Source organism: Scophthalmus maximus, chromosome 8 (assembly GCF_022379125.1).
Source record: "Scophthalmus maximus strain ysfricsl-2021 chromosome 8, ASM2237912v1, whole genome shotgun sequence".
NCBI classification, from domain to species: Eukaryota; Metazoa; Chordata; class Actinopteri; order Pleuronectiformes; family Scophthalmidae; genus Scophthalmus; species Scophthalmus maximus.
This window is the reverse complement of record NC_061522.1, coordinates 22,904,180-22,925,022: the sequence shown is the minus strand read 5'-3', so window position 1 is coordinate 22,925,022 and position 20,843 is coordinate 22,904,180. Positions and strand designations below refer to the sequence as shown.

The 20,843-nt window shown below is 43.4% G+C and overlaps 3 protein-coding genes across 14 annotated transcripts in view; 2 read left to right on the top strand and 1 right to left on the bottom strand.

The window, feature by feature from the left end:
* The first annotated feature begins 1,043 nt into the window (after window positions 1-1,043).
* On the top strand, window positions 1,044-7,510 carry cep44 (centrosomal protein 44). 3 transcript variants are annotated; one of them, XR_004794177.2, is made up of 11 exons: window positions 1,046-1,306; window positions 2,848-2,995; window positions 3,223-3,360; window positions 4,000-4,074; window positions 4,266-4,427; window positions 4,914-5,042; window positions 5,183-5,281; window positions 5,743-5,805; window positions 6,726-6,763; window positions 7,056-7,275; window positions 7,379-7,510. XR_004794177.2 is itself a non-coding variant. In XM_035636709.2 (10 exons), the coding sequence occupies exons 1-10, from the start codon at window positions 1,291-1,293 to the stop codon at window positions 7,114-7,116; spliced, it is 852 nt and encodes a 283-aa protein (XP_035492602.1). In that variant the 5' UTR covers window positions 1,044-1,290; the 3' UTR covers window positions 7,117-7,510. The 3 variants fall into 3 exon arrangements, 2 of the variants coding, with proteins under 2 accessions (XP_035492602.1, XP_035492601.1); XM_035636709.2 differs by having other exon boundaries at window positions 1,044-1,306; window positions 2,925-2,995; window positions 7,056-7,510; XM_035636708.2 differs by having other exon boundaries at window positions 7,056-7,510.
* Window positions 7,511-8,004: 494 nt separating this feature from the next.
* dctd (dCMP deaminase) lies at window positions 8,005-13,952 on the top strand. The gene is made up of 6 exons (XM_035636710.2): window positions 8,005-8,159; window positions 9,181-9,280; window positions 9,465-9,600; window positions 10,926-11,042; window positions 11,467-11,563; window positions 12,863-13,952. Exons 1-6 carry the CDS (start codon window positions 8,137-8,139, stop codon window positions 12,945-12,947), a joined length of 558 nt encoding a protein of 185 aa, XP_035492603.1. The 5' UTR covers window positions 8,005-8,136; the 3' UTR covers window positions 12,948-13,952.
* Window positions 13,953-15,137: 1,185 nt separating this feature from the next.
* Window positions 15,138-20,843, bottom strand: part of LOC118312259 (teneurin-3-like) — a 193,464-nt gene continuing 187,758 nt past the window's right edge. For all 10 annotated transcript variants that reach the window (XM_047333787.1, XM_047333790.1, XM_047333789.1 and 7 more), the window contains 7 exons: window positions 20,640-20,821; window positions 19,464-19,666; window positions 19,076-19,186; window positions 18,847-18,989; window positions 18,630-18,754; window positions 18,146-18,276; window positions 15,138-17,491 (listed from right to left, as the gene is read on the bottom strand). In XM_047333787.1, the coding sequence (XP_047189743.1) occupies window positions 16,736-17,491; window positions 18,146-18,276; window positions 18,630-18,754; window positions 18,847-18,989; window positions 19,076-19,186; window positions 19,464-19,666; window positions 20,640-20,821 (1,651 nt within the window). In that variant the 3' untranslated portion in view covers window positions 15,138-16,735. The remainder of the gene's footprint in view (window positions 17,492-18,145; window positions 18,277-18,629; window positions 18,755-18,846; window positions 18,990-19,075; window positions 19,187-19,463; window positions 19,667-20,639; window positions 20,822-20,843) is intronic.

Here is a 20,843-nt window from a genome sequence, read left to right as displayed (position 1 = left end):
ACAAAAATGCATCTTATGTTAACAGGCTGGCAAGCTCATACTGGTTTAATTTATTCCGGCTGCCTCTGTCAGAAGTCATAATCATGCTCATGCATGCGCAGTGTAATGATAGGCAGTGTCCTGCGGGCGTTTACCATATGTGAACCCATGCCTATTAACCCATGGCTATAGGTTGGGAAACACCTCTATTGTGAGAGACTGTGGATAAGGAGGTAGAGACCGTCGTTCACTTACCTGAAGGTTGCTGCTTTGATCCCTGTTCCCCCCACACTGCATGCAGATGTGTCCTTGGGCAAGAAAAGCACTATATAAATACAGTCCATTTAACATTTACAGTAATCGAGATAGTCTCTCTGTTATTTGTGGAGATATCATTGAAAATGTGTTTTTTAGTCCATAGTTTTGTTGACCTTGACCTTTTACCAATAGGCCACAAAAGTTAATCATCTGGAGATACCCTATACTAAATAAGTTTTATTCCCACCCCCACAATATTTGTGAAATTCCACCAATGCGTTATATTTTACACACACACACACACACACACACACACAGATTTTTTACTGATCTGGTCCGGGTCAAAACGGACAGAGGCAACAGAGGCAGCAGTTGAGATTCCCAGCAGTTGCTAATGGCATCATGGGCGAAGAGCTGGAAGCAGGAACAACCAGGAGTCATGAAATTATCTTCACTATTTCAAGGTTAGGTGCCAGGAGAAAAAGTCCTGCTCACGTGGGTACCAGCACATTCAAGGATTCTCGGTCATGAGAAAGTTGACAAGTTATCAAAGCAGGCGGTCATTAGGGAATACGTGGAAATGAATTCTAAACGTGAGGGCAAAGGCATAGTTTGGAGGGAAATGAATAAACAATGGCAACTTACACAAAGTACAAAATAAAGAAGGTGAAAAATATGAATCAGTTAACAGGAAAGAGCAAGTAGTTATGAGGAGGTGAAGAATTGGAAAGTACACCTGTTCTTTCGACTGCTCGTGTCATCAGTGTCCGGTACAGTAGGTGGCGGTATAGAGCGACAGTTGGTGTTGCATTCCGCCAGAAGAAGAAAAAACGCGAAGAAGAGTTGAGCCGCCGATCCGACTTGTTGTCGTTACCGAGGCGCCAGAATCCAAACGAGCCGCAGCGAGATCGACAGACAGGTTCGTTCAAAGCTCCGTGTGAAGGACGGGCTCCGATTCCGTGTCCTGCAGTCTGAACATGTTGTCCTCCGGAGACGTCCAGGGCTGTCTGCGGGGTCTGGAGAGCCTCCTGCGGGCGGTGAGGTACCCGGGACATGTGGACCACAGCGGGTGAGCCTCCTCCGGTCTACTGTACCTGTCTGGAGCTCCGTCACGTCTATTACTGTCACCAGTGTCCCTGCTGGGTGCCGTCAGCCCCCCTGGCTCCGATTTAATAAAGAAGTTAGACTACAGTAGGGCTGCAGCTGAGCATCATTCTCATCATCGATTCATCTTTCGATTATTCTCTCGATTAATCCATTAGTTGTTAGTGGTCCATAAAATGTCATTGAATGGTGAACAATGTCGATCCAAGATGATGTTTTTGTTTTTTTCCACACACCAAAGATATTTATATCTTTTATATTTATATCACAGAGGAGCAAAGAAACCAGAAAATATTCATATATAAGAAGCTGAAATCATAGAATATTGACCTTTTTCTTCATAAAAAACTACTTGTACCGATTATTTTCGATTATCAAAAATAGTTGGCGATTCATTTAGTAATCGATTACTAATCCATTAACTGTTGCAGCTCTAGATTAGAGGCAATGTGAAAGTAAGCAGACAGCAGCCTTCATTTAAAGGGTATGAGACGTGGACAGAGGTCGAGCTCGCCTCCACGTCGCCCTGGGTTCAGTGTATATGGTCGAGACGTGCTGGTAAGAAGTGTGAATATGAAGTGTCACTCAGACAATTTAAGGAATTCGGACATTTAAAATGTTATTATATGAGTCATCATTGCCATTAAATTCAGATTAAAATTAAAAGGAAACTTTGTGTTAACACAGACCAGTTCCACTGGAACTGTCATTTCCTTTTACCTCTAATCTGAATGGCGACGATGGCTCATGTATGAAATTCCACTTCAGAAGTCCGCAAATTGCTTTAGTGACAATTCATATTCATTGATTTAGTTCACTGTCTCAATTTCAATACATTTTAGGAATGTTTCTTTTATTGTGAAATCTCATCTTACGGCTGTAATGCCAAATATACACGTAGCCCAAAACACAATGTGCTTGACTGCAGCAGATGTTGGCGGACACTGTATATTTGATACAGTCCACACATCCATACAAATGTACTTTATATATTTATATATTTATTATATTGATTTATATATTGGGAGTCAACAAACAATTACAGTGAAAGAAGGGTATTTGAATATAGAATCTGTGTCAATGTACAGTAAATGTCTGTCAATAAAGTCAATATTTTTGGTCTGTTTTGGATTTTGGCACCAAGAAAAGACCATCAAGTCCAGATTTACTGGACATGAGACTAAAATGACTTGTTAGTTGATCTGAGATGATGAAGTTAGATTGTAATCCAAATGTTTGCATGTTTAATTCTGTCTGAGATGAGACACATCAATTTAATTTCCACGCTATAAAAGTTTGTATCGTGTAATACGTCACAGTTTAATTGTGGCACACATAAAAACATGCTGAGACTTTGCAGCTGCTGATGCAATTTTCACTTTCTGCCCAAACACTCGGTGTGGTGAACTTGATGTTAGCGTTGCTATGAGCCTGTGTTAGGTGTGAACTTCACACAGAGCTGCAGAGTTACTCAAAGTCTTGGAAATTGTTATTTTTGTCCACCAGCATCTCCAAAGGAGATCCCTCAGCTTTTCTTCCCATAGTGAGCTTCACCCTGACGTCCTTCTCTTCACCGCTTGCAGAGCAACTACTGGCAGCTGGACTGGACCTCACTGGCAAAACTGACCTCCGATTCACTGACACGCTTTATAAGGTACAGTAACATAAACACACACACAAACTGAGCACAGTGTCCTTACAGCTGCATTAAGATTGTTGCATGCTGAATTGAAAAATACTGCCAATTTTCTTGATCCACATTCACTCCCTCCTTGAATGATGCTCAGTGACCTTTAACCTTTTACGTACTAACTTACTAATTTGATTAATCTACTAGCCCTGAGAGTTCAGTTGTCATTGTTTGTGCTTCTGCGTGTCTAGGTACTACGAGATATCTTCCAGTACAAGCCCGTACTGACCAAGCAGCAGTTCCTCCAGTGGGGTTTCTCTCAAAGGAAAATCTCTGTCGTCTGTGATATTATCAACTTAGTCCTGCAGAAACATAAGCAATTGAAAAAGGTACATTTACTTTAAATGGTTTATTTTCTCTACATCAGTGTCCGTATCTTGAAGCCAGATTGCATGATCTGTAGGTACGTTTCCATTTTTGCGAATTTTAAGCGAACATTTGAAAGTTTGCACAAAAGAATATAAGATTTTCGTGCTTTTCCATCAACTGGTGTGGCGGCGAATAAAGTACACCAGTTTGGTCAGAAGGTGGCGGTATAGGCTATGTAGGCCTCAGTAACACGGCTGTTATAGAACAGTAGATGAAGTAGAAGTTGCAAAATGAAAACAAAACAACAGTTGCCTTGGCAACATACCCATATGACATGCTGTATGCTCCCAACGGACAGAGGAAACATGGAGAGAGGTCTGCAGGAGTGACTTTACATTGAGCAACTTATCAATATACTTTCAATAAACTTTCAGTAAAACTAAAGTTGTAATCGGAACAGTCGATACACAAAAGGCTGCAGTAAACATCACTGACCAACAACCAAGGCATCGTGTGTTGCCGTAAAGATATCATGCTAGTGACCATGACGTCAGTGAAGTTTAGAGAAAAGATTAAACAACAAACTAGTAAACAACATTAAACAAACAATAATTTAGTAACGTACCCAACAGAATTGTGTGTGTGTTTGTGTGTTGAAGCCCAGAGGTAGATGTCCGGGCTCTCAAAGGGATGGCATTGGAGAGGCTCATCCAACGCAGACTGATCTAGACACTGTAAGTATTGTGTAAAGTGCTACCGAATACCACCATGAAAGGTACAGAGTACCGTACAGTAGGGGTGGAACAGTACGTGTGTTCATACGGTACAGACGTGAATCATTAGAAACGTGAATTGATATGATAATAGTAACCCAAGCATAAATAGTAATAATAAGAATATGCCACTGTGCTCGTGTGTGTTTCAGGTGTCCAAGAGGGCATTTGTCGTGAATCACACGGACCATCTCTCCACAGACTCCTCCCACAGAGTGACCTCTCCCTCTCATCACGACGAAGTCTGCTCCAACAGTTCTCCTGAAGGTGGGATCACAGAGGGGCAAGAGGACCAGGAGGATATCGTGCTTCACGTAAACACTCACCAAGTCATTATTCAACCCAAGCAAAAGCTTGTTATAGATTTTAGCTAACTCATATATAATTCATAGAGAATCCTTTTTTTTTCATCTTGGATAGTGTCTCTGACGCCCACATATTTTCCTGTGTACAATGACACAATTTTTGTATTTTGCCTCTACACAGCCGCAGTAGACTTTAAATAAAGCATTTAAGATGTGATAAAAGCATTAACCTTCCGGTTTAATTTTAACAAAGGTTTTACATTGACTTACAAGGAATTAAAGTAATTTTTACACATAGTCCCTCCAATCTTTCACAGGCTCATATAATGAATAATTAAGCAGATAATAGTTCTGGACTTGATTCCATGGGTCGAAATTGCATTTAGTAACTGTTCAGTGGAACTCTCAATACAACTCAACACTGTGTGTGTGTGTGTGTGTGTAAAGAAAAAAAAAGAAGCCATTCTGGAAACGCTGGTCTTTACTATCTTTCAGTCTTCGGAGGTGGACGGAAGGCTTTCAGCAATGGAAGCTCAGCTGGAGAGTGTTCTGTCTCGACTCGACGGGCTCAGGATGATGGAAAAACGCCTGGAGCAACTTGAGCGAAGGAGAAACTCAGACCAGGTTGATAAGAGGATCTCTACTTCTCTAATTTCTTTTTCTTTTTTGGACAGAGAGCAAAAAAAATAAAATAAAACATGAAATTGTGCCTTAACTCACTTTTTCTAAGGGCCACCTTTTGTATTTACCATATTCTATTCCAGAATGGAGGAGAAGTCATCACCATTTGCAGCAAGAGCTGGGACAATCTGATGAGCAGACTACTGCTATTGGAAACTAAACTGGAGCTGAGCAATGCACAGGTAGGACACATGCTGTGACATGTCAATGTATGATCAATTGGAATGAGTTTGAATGGGTGAATGAGACATTGAGAAGCACTTTGAGTGACTGGCGGTCTCGAAAAGTGCTTTATAAAGTCAGTCCATGTACAATTTAGTCAGCGACTGCCTTGTTACGACCATGAAGAACTTGGTCGGGGCTCCTTTAGCACAAATGACTGCATGTGGCATGGCACCCTCTGTGCAATAATCTGAAAGGGACGCATCATCATCCATCTCTCAGCACCCCATGGCTCTACCATTCCCAGCATTGTTAGCCTGATTCAGAACGAAGACTTCTCCCTCCACCACACTACCATCAACAACACCATAGGCCTCATCGATGCGCCCGGAGCATATTTCAGTATTTGTTTCCTTCACAGGTGGTTAAAATGTGATTAGCCTCAAACTGGCATTGAGACAGTTTTCCATTTGCTCTTTAGGTAAATGCTGCATCACCATGTCCATCATCAAGCACCTTCAGCTCCAAGCCTGATTCTTCAAAGGTGAGACAGAGGAGGATTCTAGGGCTACAACTAACAATAATTTCACTATCTGTTAATTGTCCATTATTTCTCAATTAATTGATTCAATAGTGTCTGCCTGTAGGCCTCAACTGTCAGTACAATTCCAGTGCAGGCTCCACTCTCAGGAAACACACACCAAGAATACAAAATAAAAGTGTGTCTCCATTCTCAGTACAGGAAACACACACTAACAATAAAAAATAAAAGGCCTGCAGGCAGACACCTCTCAATCGATTAGTTGTTTGGTCCATAAAATAGTGAATAATATCAATCGTGTTTCCTAAACGCCAAGATTATTTTTTGTTTTGTCCACATACCAAAGATATTTAGTTTACTGTCATAGAGGAGCAAAGAAAATATTCACATTTAAGAAACTTAAAACATAGAATTTTGACTTTTCATAAAAACTAATTTAACCGATTAATTGATTATCAAAATAGTTGGAGATTAATTTAGTAGTCGATTACCAATCGATTAACTATTGCTTTTCCAGCTTTTCCAACCTTTCAGTAATAAGTGAAGAAAGTTTTGCCAATTACATCGCCATATTGATTGTAATATTGTTTTCATGTTCTATTGAACTACGTTGAAAACAATTACAATATAAAATAGAGCACCCCTCAATTACCCCTTTAAAAAAAAACAATCTTGTGGAGTTGTTGAAGTCGTGGGTTTTGTTATTGTACTGGCTCACATTAAAAGTCTTTACAGCCCTAACATTACCTTGTTACAAATAATGATGTCCCTTTTTATTTATTTTTTTTCCAAATGAGCTGTGTGTGACAGAAGACAGAGTGAAATCTAGTACTAGTTGGTGGCATTGGAAAGTACATGTCTGAAAGCAGTGGGTCTGTTGTACTTATAACATATTTTCTTGTCTGTCCTGTCTCTTTGTGCAGGAGGACCTGAAGGACCGGCTGGAGAGCATCACCAGCATGTGAGTTCATAATTGTAGTTGTAACATATTTATTCATCACAAAAACAAGCAAGAAAAAAAAAGCCTCTGGCGCAAACTGAAAACTCACCTGTTCAGACTGCACCGTACTCCCTGAATTTATGAAAAATACCACTTGAAGCTGTTCTTTTTGCCTTTTTGATATATGTTTATGTACTCTCTTGATTCTTGCATTTTTTGGGTAATATCTTCATGGTTGAATGCACTTATTGTAAATCGCTTTGGACAACATAAATGTAATGTAAAGAAATTGTGTGTGTTGTGTGTTTGTCAGGCTGAAGAGCACCTCCAGTTTGTTGAAGAAAACTGAACCCTCCACCACACCCTGCAAATAACTGCTGATAAATGATCCATGCACTATAGCTGTGTCACTTTTCTGACAAGCTACCGGGACTTTTAGACGAGGGGAGAAACTCCTGTAGCGCTTTTAACTCAAGTCTATAGTGGAATTGTGAGGAGGATGTACCCCCACCATGAAAATGAATGTTCATCAGGTATGAATTCCTCAGATGATGAGTACAGTAGATGATCGACGTGTGTTGGCCCTCCACAATGAAATACTATATCTGTCATATTTCTCTTTCTCCCTCTGTATAGGTGTATCAAGCAACATTGAGCTTTCAAGGTCATGTGCATATTTCTTTAAACTAATCAGAGTTATGCAGAGACCACTTTGTTTTATGGTTCTGAATTGAACCGAAAGAAATAAAGAATGTTCTCTCTCTAGCAGATGGTGCATGTCTGTCGTGTCTTTTCCCCTATACAATATACCACGACCCCACTCCCTGTATGTTTTCATAAAACATTATTTTGGTTCCCCGACAAAACTGGAAGCAGAAGGTGTCCCACTTGGTGGCTGTCATTTAAATACTCAACCAATGCAGCCACCGGCAGCTCGCGCTGATGGATTAAATCAGCCGTGATCCATCTTGAACGCACCTATTGACAATGTGACTGTAAGTAACAAACTACTGCACCACTGACTTCAGACCAGGTCTTTGGTAGTGAATCCACAATAACAATTTTAGCAAATAACTCCGGACAGTGTGTTTTAAAACATGTGTTCATCTATTTACGAAATACAGGACTAGTCTGAAGGATGTAATACCGAAGTAAGTCAATTGGAGGCGGTAATGCTCCGAAGGGTTGTGACGGTTGTGACTCGCCAGCGGAAGAAGAAGAAGAAGAAGATAAAAAAAAAAAAAAAGGGCGGGAGATTTCTTCCTTGCTTCCTGCTTTCTGCCTGACGTCATCTTCTCGGAACAGGAGTCGTGCGTTTGGCCCGACAGAAGCGACAGAACCGACAGAAGCATCGAGCAGAGAAAAGCACAGAATCCCCCCGTGTCTGGAGGAGTATGGAACAAGTCCAGCAGAACGGGTAACTTGTCAGTGTTGTGTGTGTGTGTGTGTGTGTGTGTGTGTGTGTGAACGAGATGTTGACGTGTCGTGGTGAAGGACAGTCGCTTGTCAGTGGTGACGTCACGCGATGCCTGTCGACAACAGCCTAAACGTCCCGTCGAGTTACTGGCAAGACGAGAAGTAAAAGTAGTCACTCCTGCTCGTGTTGATGAGATGATGATGATGATGGAGCCCCCAAAACCCCAGTTTGATATGCTATATTTGAATCTATAACAACGCATCACATTATATGCTGATCAAATGTTTTGTATGTTAAATCTTAAAAAGTGTAATATTTTCCTAGGAAATGTTGTGGAAAAGTACCATTAAATGGAAATACTCAATAGGAGTAGTGTTTGTAGTCCATATATTTCAGTGCTTCCTGTGGATCAAGAGGCTTGATCTGTGTGATGAACCAAGTGAACTCTGTAATGTGTTTCCCAGAGACCTTGAGAGACCACGTGGGCGGACGTCAGACCCTCTAGACCCCGGAGGAAAATTTAGTACACTCTTGAGTTAAATCCATCAATCTGGTGAACTTAGACAGCAATTTAGGAGGCTAGATCTTTTAGAACTTAATGCTCATGTAAAGCCTTTTTTTTTGCTGCAGTACAGAATTTAAATATTAACACATTGTTTGTATGGATATGAATGATGATCACCACCATTAATATACGTCAGAAAAATAAAATGTATTTAAAAAAATAACCGATCGGGTCTTTGACTCGTACCAGGCTCTGCACCATGGGGGTCGGGCCTTCTGCTCAGCCGCCCCTCGCCTGTGGAATTCCCTCCCAGTCCACCTGAGGACTCCACAAACCACTTACTCTTTCAAAAAGGGCTTAAAAACCTTTCAATTAAAAAAAAATCGTTCTCCTGAACCTTATTATTAGTATTATTCACCAACTGGCAGCGCCCGCCCGCAGGGGGGATTGATTTTCTATTAGATCACAAAACTGGTCCTCCTCCCTGACCCTGTCTTTGTATGTGTTTCTTAATAGCGGCATAACCAAGAAGAGAGAAGACTACCTGGAATGGCCAGACTACTTCATGGCTGTAGCTTTTCTCTCAGCCCAGAGGAGCAAAGACCCAAGCTCACAGGTTCGTATGTGTAACAATTAGAAACTTCAAAAGGATGTCAGTACAAAGCATAAAGGCCAATGTATATGTGAAGAAGATTTAAAAGTCTAGAGTCTGAGGGATACTACTGAAGAGAGTGAACCTTTGCTATTGGTCTTGGATTATTTCATGATACACTGAACAAACCAACTGTCCTTCTCTGCAGGTTGGGGCATGTATAGTGAATGAGGAGAATAAGATAGTTGGCATTGGTTACAATGGAATGCCTAATGGCTGTGATGACGACCTACTGCCGTGGTCCCGGTCTGCGGATGACAAACTCAACACTAAATACCCTTATGGTAAGAACGCATTATGCACACACACTCTTTTCATTTTACTTAAGTTTTGGTTAAATACTTGTCTGGAAAATGTGCACATACAACAAAATGACAAAACTTTTTTTTTTAAAGTTTACTTTAATGAACAGAAAATTCTATAAAATATTCACACAATATGTATCTGCATAATAACTGACAAAAAAAAAAAGCCCTTGAAGTGTTCCCTTGATGATGCAAGGTTGTAACAACCACTCAAGGGAAACTAAATAGAGCAGACTGCTACCGATACCAATGATAATGTCACTGAATGTAAGCCACTCATGCGCGAACAGGTCTCCACAAATCAAATTCCACCTTTCTTTCACATCTGGAGAGTAAACTGTCTGGAATACCTGAAACTCCCATGAAGCCAATAAATAGCTTTACTTAAGTTACATTTGAAAAATGACTTATGGATGATCATGTAATGTTGTCTGTTCACATATAAGTTCAAAAAGCAATATTTAATGTCACCTCACCAGGTACATACCACCAACAGTTATAGGCACATCTGACCCAAAAGATAAATACTGTACATTGGTGCTACTATCTGAACTAGAAATTATGATTATCAGAAGACCAAGTCCCAGGTGACTTAGATACTGATGAGAAGGGTGATACTGAGATGTGCATCGCAGTACACAGGCCAGGTCTGGTTTGAGAGCAGTGAGTGAGATGCGTAAAATGTCACGTAGGTGGCAGTCACTTAGGTTCTTGTTAAAGTTCATAACAGAGAATGTGTCTGCACCGACAAATATGTGGAGCCGAACAAGCTCAGCAGGACAGGCGGTCCTGGCAGATGAAAATAAACTTCCCGGCGAGTAGACGCGCCCTTCGAAACAACCGATAAGCGGAACCGAAATTCAACTTTGTCTCACGGGTACCCAGTAACCCTACTCTATCCTTACTCATCGCTCAGTGAGAGAGGCAAGCAGGGGGTGACACGGAGGAGAATTCAGAATTCAGATTCATGTAAGATGAATTAAGCACAAACATCCAATTCTTGAAAGAATACAGGGATGCATGTCCCTTGTGCTTCACGCAGATCTGTCTGTCTGAGGAATTACAGAGTGACATTCTTCAGTTACATTGATCTTTCTGAACAGAGACTTGAACATGACAGGTGAAGGTTTTCTCTATACTCCAATGACCTGAGAGGCTAAGACAGTGTGAGCAGGGTGGTGCGAATTACGATTTGATTTGTGGTGCTCAAAGCTTTAGGTTGCAATACAACATAATTAAACTTCAAACAGACTACAGTGTCTTATTTGACCAGTTACAATTCCAACACGTTGTCTGTCCTGCAGTGTGCCATGCAGAGCTGAACGCAATCATGAACAAGAACAGCGCCGATGTGAAGGGCTGCACCATGTATGTGGCTTTGTTCCCCTGCAACGAGTGTGCCAAGCTCATCATCCAGGCCGGTGAGTGTTGACCAGTGTTCTGTAGGACTGCTACACTATGTTTTTATAATAGTAAAAATTCTCACGCATACAATAACTAAATTAATTCAAGATTTTCCAATACCGCTGCTGCCGGGTTGGGCATCTGCAAGTACGCAAATCTGTGTACCGGTCGATGCCAGGGCATTAAAATTAGTTTCCCCCAGATAAAAGTGCACATTTATTTTTCCTGTGAATCCCATATTCTTCTTCACTTCCAAATTAGTAGTTTGCTTTTTTACATTCTGTAGAATGTGCGCACATCGGTCAAAAATCACAGATAATTAGTTTTTCCTTTCCACTTCATGCACTTCACCGGGTGACAGCAGGTCACTGCTTAGAAGACTAATAACAGTCTTTATTGTGCACTCTTCTGCGTCCCTTCATTGAGCTTCCCTCTGTCCAGGCATTAAGGAAGTGGTCTTTCTTTCTGACAAGTACCACGACTCGCTGGAGATGACTGCTTCCAGACGGCTGCTCAGCATGGCAGGCATACACTACAGGTGAGAGGCAAGTCGTCTCTGGTACACAAGAACAAAATGGATGCTGCTTTAAGCTCTAAAGGTGTTGTATATGAATGGACTGTATTTGTATAGTTCTTTTCTAGTCTCAATAGACACTCAGATCACTTTACAGTACAAGTCCCACTCACACACACATTCATCCAGCGCTGCTGTTCACCACACATATCCTGTCACATTCATACACTGCCGCGAGCCGTCGGAGGCAATTTAGAGTTAAGTGTCTTGCCCAAGGACACTGGCAGGAGGACTGGGGGAAGCGGGGATCGAACTGCCGACCTTCTGGTTATTGGACGACCGTCTCTACCTCTTGAGCCACAGCCGAATATGGTTTGGGCCTCTCTTCCACCAAACTTGTTCAGGGCAGACTGGATGCTACAGGGACTTGTAGGAAAGTGATGGGACGATGCCTGTGGCGAGCTAGTCAGGAAGCTGATTTCAAAAGAAGCAAGGGAGTGGTAGAAATGTAAGCACAATAAGTAAAGCGGTGCCCATACACTGGCGAGCAGGGGGACCAGCGCTTACTTGCTCCCCACTAGCTGTCGGACTTTCCCATACATTTCTGACATGTCAAAAATTAGGGTCGGCCGACATCAGCCTCTCACACAGTTGAAGCAGAGCCACGAGTCGATTCCTCAAACTCCTTAAGCACATAGATCCTGAGTCTTCGCTTCACATCGCAGACAATTTTACTCGGACGATGTGAGTTGGAGTTTAACAACAGCATTTCTAAAATGGCACAGTGTATGCCCAGCTTTAACGATGGCGTTAACATTACACAGGAATGACGTTTGTTTGCTGAGAAAACAGTTGTGATACAAACCTGAATTTGTATCACGACCGTGGTGTGTGTGTGTGTGTGTGTATGTGTGTGTTGAGGTAGATGCTGAGCTGCACATGGTCATAGACAGAGAAGTTTTACATGCTGTCTTTGTGGTTTCTGTGTTTATATTTATTAATTTAAATGGGAAAATGCACATTAATTATCATACCTAGTTAACTTAGATGTAAATGTGCCTGATTTAGCTCGGCAGGCTAGTTTTCATCTCTTGTCAAAGGAGGATGATATTGTTAAAGTCATACAGATAACATATAGACAAACAGTGTATAAAAAGCACTGAAGTGCAAACTTGAGCATAAGAAATCTACAACTAAATTAATTGACAACTGTTTTGATAATCTTCAAACATCTAATCGATTAATCTATGAAAATAATGGTAAGTTGCAGCCCTACTCTGTTTTCTGTGTGAGCTCATACTTTTTCTTATGTGTGTTTTTCAGGCAGTTCATCCCCAAGATGACTAAGATAGTCATTGATTTTAATTCCATTAACCACCCTGGACTGTCGAACGGCTCAGCTGAGTGAAGATGCAGACAGGTCACTTGAAAGCTGCTGAGCGAGACTGACGAGATGAATGGTACTTTATCTTTTCTCCTCACGTCTTCTCGCCCCGGGCTCAGTCCAAAGGAAAACTCGTGGATATATAGACTTCTTCATCTTTTGATAATCCGTTACATCTCTTTTGTGTTGTCAATCAGATCTGCTCAGGAGAAACCTGGAATCTATTTCTCCTCTGAACGAGGTTCCACATTAATACAGAGGTTTCTTTATATTCAGCTGATTTGACCTTTCGCATTGACAGAGGGAGCTGCTTTGTGTTATCATCTGAGTCAACAGTTGGGATTTCAGGGGGCAGCCATTTTGGGTACACTAATATTCCATTGTGAAAGACTCCAAATCCATTGCCAGTAATGGATTTCTTCTCAATGATGATTGGTTTGGTTTTTGGTCTGTATATCACTCCCTGCAACCGAGAGGTTGTTTGTGATGAATTTAGGTTCATCAACCCTATTTGCATCAGTGTTCTATGTATTTTTTACATTTTGGGTTTGAGGTGGTCTCATGGAGATCTACTTTGTCTTTAGATGGTCTCTGAAAATGTTTTTATAACGAACAAAATAGTTTTAATTTTATTTGCAAATGGAACAGCTCCAGCTCCAATGAGGCTCTAACAGCACATCTATTATTGAGCCTGGTTTAACTGTGGTATTTACTCTGTTCATGTGCAGGGGGTTCATTATATTATTTATTGTCGATATGGATCTTAGTTTTAACGATGTTCTGAAAGCGTTGCTGTCTTCATTTGGTTTCTTTTGGTGATTGGACTGTTATTGTAAAATGTCATACTATTTCCAATTGTACTAACAGCTGTTTGTCAACCATGGAGTGACTGTTATACATGCGGGAAAGTCTGACTGTGGGTTTAAAGCCAGAGTGTTTAAAGACAAAGAACCAGTATGGACACGGATGAAAACTTTTTATTTTACCTTTATAGACTTGGTTTTTAATAAATGTCATTTCCCACCGGCACTCTTCAGTCACTAAACGTAAACGTCATGACAGAGTGGAAATTGTCATGGAAAAGTGTTGTGTGAGAAATGTTTGCAAAACCGTTGAAAGTGTTCCGACACATAATTTAGTTCTTAGTCAAGGCCCCTTATCTCCTCAAGCTCGGCACACATGTAACTGGACAGTTGAGCCCGTTACTGCTGGCACATCCTCTGGAAACTGTCATCAGGTCTCTCCTCAAACAATAACTTCATTTTAGAACCCTGCCAAAACAAAGTTGTACCACAAACAAACATGGACATTTGTCTTTATTTTTTAAACTTTTCTATTTTTGTGTATAACAGGGGGAAATACAGTATCTCTTTGGTGGAAGAACCATGAACCTAAATAGACAGTGGGATTTTTTCTTTAGGTGGGGGGGTCACCATAATACATTTTTGGAAGCACTGGTTCAATGTCTGACATTATTATTATAGCATTAAAATGTAATAAATCTATAATATCACATTTTAATGTAAAATCTTAAAATGATCAAAATAATAATTCTAATACATGTCAGCACTCTCATAGACATGACATTAAAACGGACTCATTGGTATTAAGGACCCACTACTGTACAGCTGTTCTCTCTCTCCTCTCCTCTCACCCCAACCGGTCGCAGCAGGTGTTTCTCCCACAACTGAGCCTGGTTCTGTTAGAGACTTCTTCCTCCACAGTGTCAGAGATGCTCATCGTGGGAACTGTCGGGTTTTCTCGGTCATATTGTGACGTCTCGACCTCACTGTGTGTAGATTGAACATGTTCATTCTGAGGTGGACTGCTTTTGAGTAGGTCGTTTCTCGTCTTCTTGACCACCCACAGCTCTTCACATTCACCCATTCACACACATTCATACAGCGCTTCTATACTCGGCATCAATCATACATCGTCGTCTCAGCCATCAGGGGCAATTCAGGGGTTAGTATCTTACCCGAGGACACTTTGGCACGTGGGCGGGAGGAGCCGGGGATCAAACCAATTGACCTGCTGGACGACCCACTGTACCTCCTGAGCCACAGCCGCCCAGTTGTGTAGAGTGGTTATGGGATTGACCTTCCCCTCCCCTCCGAGCACCATTCTGCTGCGTGGACATATTCTGGTCATCACACTGAAGATGTGTTGGGGTTTTAGAGAGCACAGATTGTGGTACACAGAAACCGACAATGGTACTTTCAAAGATTTTATTATTTACCGTAGAAACACTGTACAGAAATTACTTTCTCTGAGACTAATATTGATGTACAGATAAGTGGAATTTCTCAACCTTCAGAATAAAAAAAAGAGATAAAACCCATAATACGCTTGTCAACTCGCTCCGTTCTTTCAGAGAAAAAAAGACCGGTAGAAGATGTTAACTCTGTGAAATTCCCGTTCTTTCGTTTTGAAAATGGTGTCATTTTCCTTCCCCTCCTTTTGTAAACACACAGATACAAATAAAACACTTCTAGAAGAGAAAACAGACCCACAGTCAATGAGAAAAACATCCACTTTGATTTTTGATCTATTACTGTATCTCATAAATGTCACTGATGGTGATGCGCTGTCCCTTGACGGGAAACAAGCAAAAACAAGGAGAGAAGCAACGATTGGCCACTGCTCACAGTAACCCCGCCCCCCGCAAAGCCATGACAACATGTTTCTATTGCAAGCAACACTACTACCTTTGACCGAAGAAGCACGTGGTCTGCGCATTATCAGTCCGAGTCACACGTCACAGGGGGAAGTGTTCCTGGACCATCAGAACCCCCCTCCTCACTCGCCGCTGTGCTCTGAAATGGTGACATGTAGACCTCGTAAAAGCACGGGGGGGGGGGGGGGGGTGAGGAGGAGTGACTGCAGAAACGGAATGGAGTACAGATATCAGTAAGAAATGAACTAAAGCCCAAAAGGTTCCTGTTTTTGTTTCATTCAAAACAATGGTCCCGTCCCATGGTGGTGGTGCAGTAGCAGTAATAGCAGTAATAGTGGTATAGGTAATATTATGTAAACACTTTTTTGATATTTTGTTTGATATCCACTTTTTTGTCTGAAGCCAATGCAAGTTCATATATAAAAACAAACCCAGAAAAAATTCAAACACAAAATCGGTCTCTTTTTTTTTCTTCTTTTTTTTAACCTTCATACAAATCGTAGTCCTTTTTTTTTGTGTGCCTGTCTCCCAGAGAAAGTCCACAACAGTTCTCCAACAGTTCCATTCAATGGCTGCAGCAATTGGAAAGGACAGATCCCACAGACGTGGCTCAGCGACACATCTGGACCCACACCACTATGGTACTGGACCTGTGGCGTCCGCGACGGATCCACAGATGTTTGTCACGGCGACGGCTCCGACAGTTTACAACTGTCCACATGCTCGTGAGCTCGTCGACATGTGACTGGACGTCCCACTGTTCCACAGCTCAGCGCCCGGGTGGGCCCTGCCTAGAAGACGGAGGGGGAGGGGCATGCGTGTAGGCTATTTGAAGGCAGAGCGGAGGAAAGACAGAAGCGAAGGGAGCGAAGGGTACGGGTCAGAAGAACTGTCTTCCTCAGGCTCATGGAGACTCTTTCAAACCCTCACCACTGAACGTTTTCGTAATATCTTGTGAAGTGATGGTTGAATCTACTTTACCAATCCCAGTACGAAACGCCGGAACGCTCGTTTTGGGGTCTCAAGGCAATTCATTCTCTGACGTCCATTTTTTTTTTCTTTTTGTGAAAACGGGATCGGTTGTTAGTCTTTGACAGTCGCGGGGGAATGGGGCCGGACGCGCGCTGGTGCTGTGTTACCTCCTGCCTATCTCGCTCTGGCGTAGGAACTGGATGTTGTTGGCACTGTCGGCCAGCTCCGGGTACTGCTCTATGGACAAGACGTAGTAGCCGTCGTAGCCCAGAACCTTCCCGCTGCTCAGCAGTTGCCTCTTCTCCCCCTCCGTCCAGGGACGAAATCCCTCCTCGCCATCGCGCACCCGCTGCTGCTCGCGGGCCCAGGCGCTCGACAGCGCCCTCTGCCGGGCGTGCTCCAGGATCCGCGATTTCTCCTCATCCAGCGTCGTCCCGTAGCGCACGTGGAGAGCCAGAGAGCCGTACTGCAGCTCCACGTCGGCGAAGCGCCGCGTCCTGCCATTCATCACCGTCGTGGACTGGGACACTGTGACGTTCACGCCGTTCTCCAACGACTTCCTGCCGGAGGTCAGCCGCAGCGCGCTCAGGTCGTTCTCGGGCAGGCTGGTCTTTATGAAGAAGTGGGTGTCTCGCCCCTCCACCGTGAAGTGGAGGTCCTCAAGGTAAAAGGCGTTGTTCAAGACCGCCGCCACTTTGATGCAGTCCTCGTTAGCGATGTTGAGAGCGTTGGTCACCACGCGGCCTTGGACCACCGCGAGCATCACCCCCTTGCCGATCAGAGACCTGGCGGTGGCGAACCACAGCCAGGGTTTGCTCAGGTCTGGATGACGCCGGCTCAGCTGGATCTCGGGCAGGCGCTCGAAGGACAGGAAGGCCCGGGACTGACGAGTCACCTCCTGCTGGACACCCGAGATGGACTGTGGACGAGAACATGAGTAGAATATTCGTTCATGACAGACTTCACGTCATGGGCCCGACCACTCATCGCTTACTGTGTGAACAAACAGCAGGAGTTGTGTGTATACGTCCAGCACCACAGAACAACACTACACTAAATGATATTTACTGTAAAACATACGCGCCAATACATTAAAGTGTGAGGAGCGTTATCGCTGCAAGCTTTTTCTATGTGTTTAGTGCTGTGCTTATGAATTTCCCCATTTAACTGCCCAAACGAGTCCATAATAAATGATGAATCAGTCTCCGTTGTTTGCTTCCTTCTTTTCACTGACTGTCTCCAAACGTCTCTGAAGATGCCAGGTCTTGTTCTGTCTTCGTTAGGGCCAGAGTTCTTACTGTTTGTCTTTATTTCACTGAACTTCGGCCAAGGTTCTCAACCTTGATAACCTGTCGACCAGACAAGGGCATACATGGCTCACACAGGGAATAAGAAAAGAGTGAGGAGTAGAGGGCAGCTTGAAGCTGAGGAAGACATGAATGATGAGTGAATGATTGTGAATGAGTTATTTTTCGAAATATTTACTCTTTCCCCTCCAATTGCCCATTCTCTCATTCTACGACAGTCGGGTCGTCCACTGGACGCATTCATGCGTCTATCTCGGAGAACTCACGGGCAGGTCATCCCACAGCTGACTCTTCGTCAGCTCCAGCGACGGCTGCGTCAGGTCAGTCTTTGGGATGGGGAATCCGGGGATTGCGTTGTGGAGATGGAAGCCAAACGTGACCAGCCAGATGTTGATATCTGCGTAGAGAGAGGGCAGGTGGAGTGGGAAGAAATGGCAGTTTAATAACATACTGTAACTATAAATACTATGTCGTATGATTATAATTCCACACAAACCACAACTTTTCCTTCAATCGTCTCACATTGGTGGGGTTCATTATTGTAAACATGTTGCGGTTCAATTACTTCCAATTACTACTGTCCAAAAACATATCTGACCCACTGGAATTCTGGATTATTTCAAATCAATTCAATTAATTTCACCAGTACTATGTCACCATGCCGTTAACTGAATTCCTCTTACAGACGCTGTTGGACAATAAAACGAAACTCTGAGTTTCTCTGAGATGGACCATCTGCTGTACAGTCACCTGTGATGTACTCTTTGACCTGGTGGATCTTGCTGACCGGGTTGTTGCCTCGGAACATGTAGAGGTTGAAGGGCTGGGGGTCTTTACCGACGCGCGCCCATGTGCTGATGTCAGGAGTTGTCCACCTTCACAACAAAGACACGGGTCAGATGAGTAGGGGGCCTGTCACATAGAAGCACACGGCATGCTGGGACTGAGCCGGTGGCAGGCTGCCTACCTCCCCGCCGGGATGTCGTAATCTCTGTCTCCAAAGTGCAGCAATCGTGTCAAGGTGTCGTACAGGCCTCCGTGGAAACCAATGACCAGCACAAAGTCCGGGTTGGAATCGAAGTAGACCTCGCCGTATGCTGTGTACTGCACCTGGACGCACACAAACGGAGGTTCAGGATTTCGGAAGTCCCACCTCTACCCCTGTGCCGCAAGGGAACACCCGTTCACATTCGTACCTGCTTGAGCAAAAGTCCGTTGTTGCTGAAGACGGCCAGTGGCGTTCCAGTGTTGTCACACGCGATGTAAAACTCCTCTCCGCTGCTGATCTCCATGGCGAAGACGTGGCCCTACGTTACAAGTAGAATGAGGATGATGGTGATCTGTTCTGTTTATTCTGCAGCTCCTCAAGTGATAACAGGAGGGTTATGAATTATGAGGTCAACATTACTGTCACTGTTGCTGCGGCTTCACGAACAAACTCGATTTTGCAAATGTCTCACGTTTCGCCTGTCTCTCGCTGGAGGCGCGTTTGAGTTTGGAAAAGGCAACGACGAGTTGACCAGCCGTCCTCGTCTAATTTGACCCTAATACTTCAATGATGTCACCATCATCCAGGGTTCCTACCTGCAGATCGTAGTAGAAGGACGTGATCTCGGAGCTGGAATGGTTGTAGACGTGGGTGATCCTGGTGGGGTAGTTCAGGTCCGCGTAGAAAAACTGCAGGTGTTGGCCCAGACTGTTCCGAGACGCCACGCGCCGACCCAGACCGTCGTAACGGTACTGGATGGTCCAGCTGGCCGCTTTACTGTAGACACGAACTAGGAGGCCTGAATTGCAAATGACAAAAAAAGATAAAGAAATAAAGAACAGGGACGTGAATGTAACAATGTTAATTGTGCAGCAGTCTTATATATCCTATATTGTATTGTAATGACCCACAATTTGTTTATATTCAGTGCCTGACATGGTTAAGCCTCCATAAAGTCTATATGTGGAACCTTTTGTGACTGAGCTTCTGTTCCCCTGTGCAACCTCTTAGGGGGACCCCGCCCATAAAAGGGCGTTTCTCGCTTCCCCTCTTCCCCTTTGGCTCATGCGCTCCGCCGGAGAGGTACAAGATTTTTTTGTTGCATTGTAAAAGTTTGTCTTTCACATTGAAGTTCCGTGTAATGCGCTGACACGTTTGTTTTTTTATCATTTGATTTGTGTTAGGGATTTCATGGTGAATATTGCCGGAGGATTCATTTTTCACTTTTTTTTTCAGTCCACTGTCAGAATAAATGGAGACGGCTTCCAAGGATTTCCCCCGCGTCTGAATCTCCTCCTGGCACAAGGTGATTAATTCCACCGGTTACGTGAAGAAGGAAAGCGCGGTAGATGTACATACACTGCAAAATACAGAGGCCCTTGGTGCGGGATTGTCATATGTCTCTACCAAAACTACTTTTAGAAATTTAAGATATGGCATGATCACATAAAACGTTACCCACGTTGGTTTACACTCATTGTCAGGTTAAAGGATTATTATTGTCACTCTTCATGAACAGGGAGTGGATGGGGCTCGAGGGGTCGAGGGGGGCGTCAACCGGTCGAGGAAATCAATATATTAATGCAGTCCATTCACCCATAATTCATTTCACTGCGACCACAGCACAATAGTTCCACTTGAGTGACCTGTGACACAAGTCTTCACTGTGGATCGGTGCTGACCTCTGAAGGAGCAGAGAGCCACAGAGGGCAACGTGGAGGAACATATCACATCTATTTATTAATAAAATAGTACCGAATCCAAAGTCCTACCTTTCGAGTTGTATTCAAATATCTCTGCTCCTCTCTGTCTCAGGAAACCGTCTTCGTCCAGCCGGTACTGCACATCTCCCAGGCGAGTGATCCTGTCCCTCAGGTCGTAGCGCAGGGGGGTCAGTCGCCCGCTGTTCCCCGGGTTCAGCAAGTGCAGGTTCCCGTTCAGATCATAGTTGTACCTGGGAAGACGGAAAGTTGTAC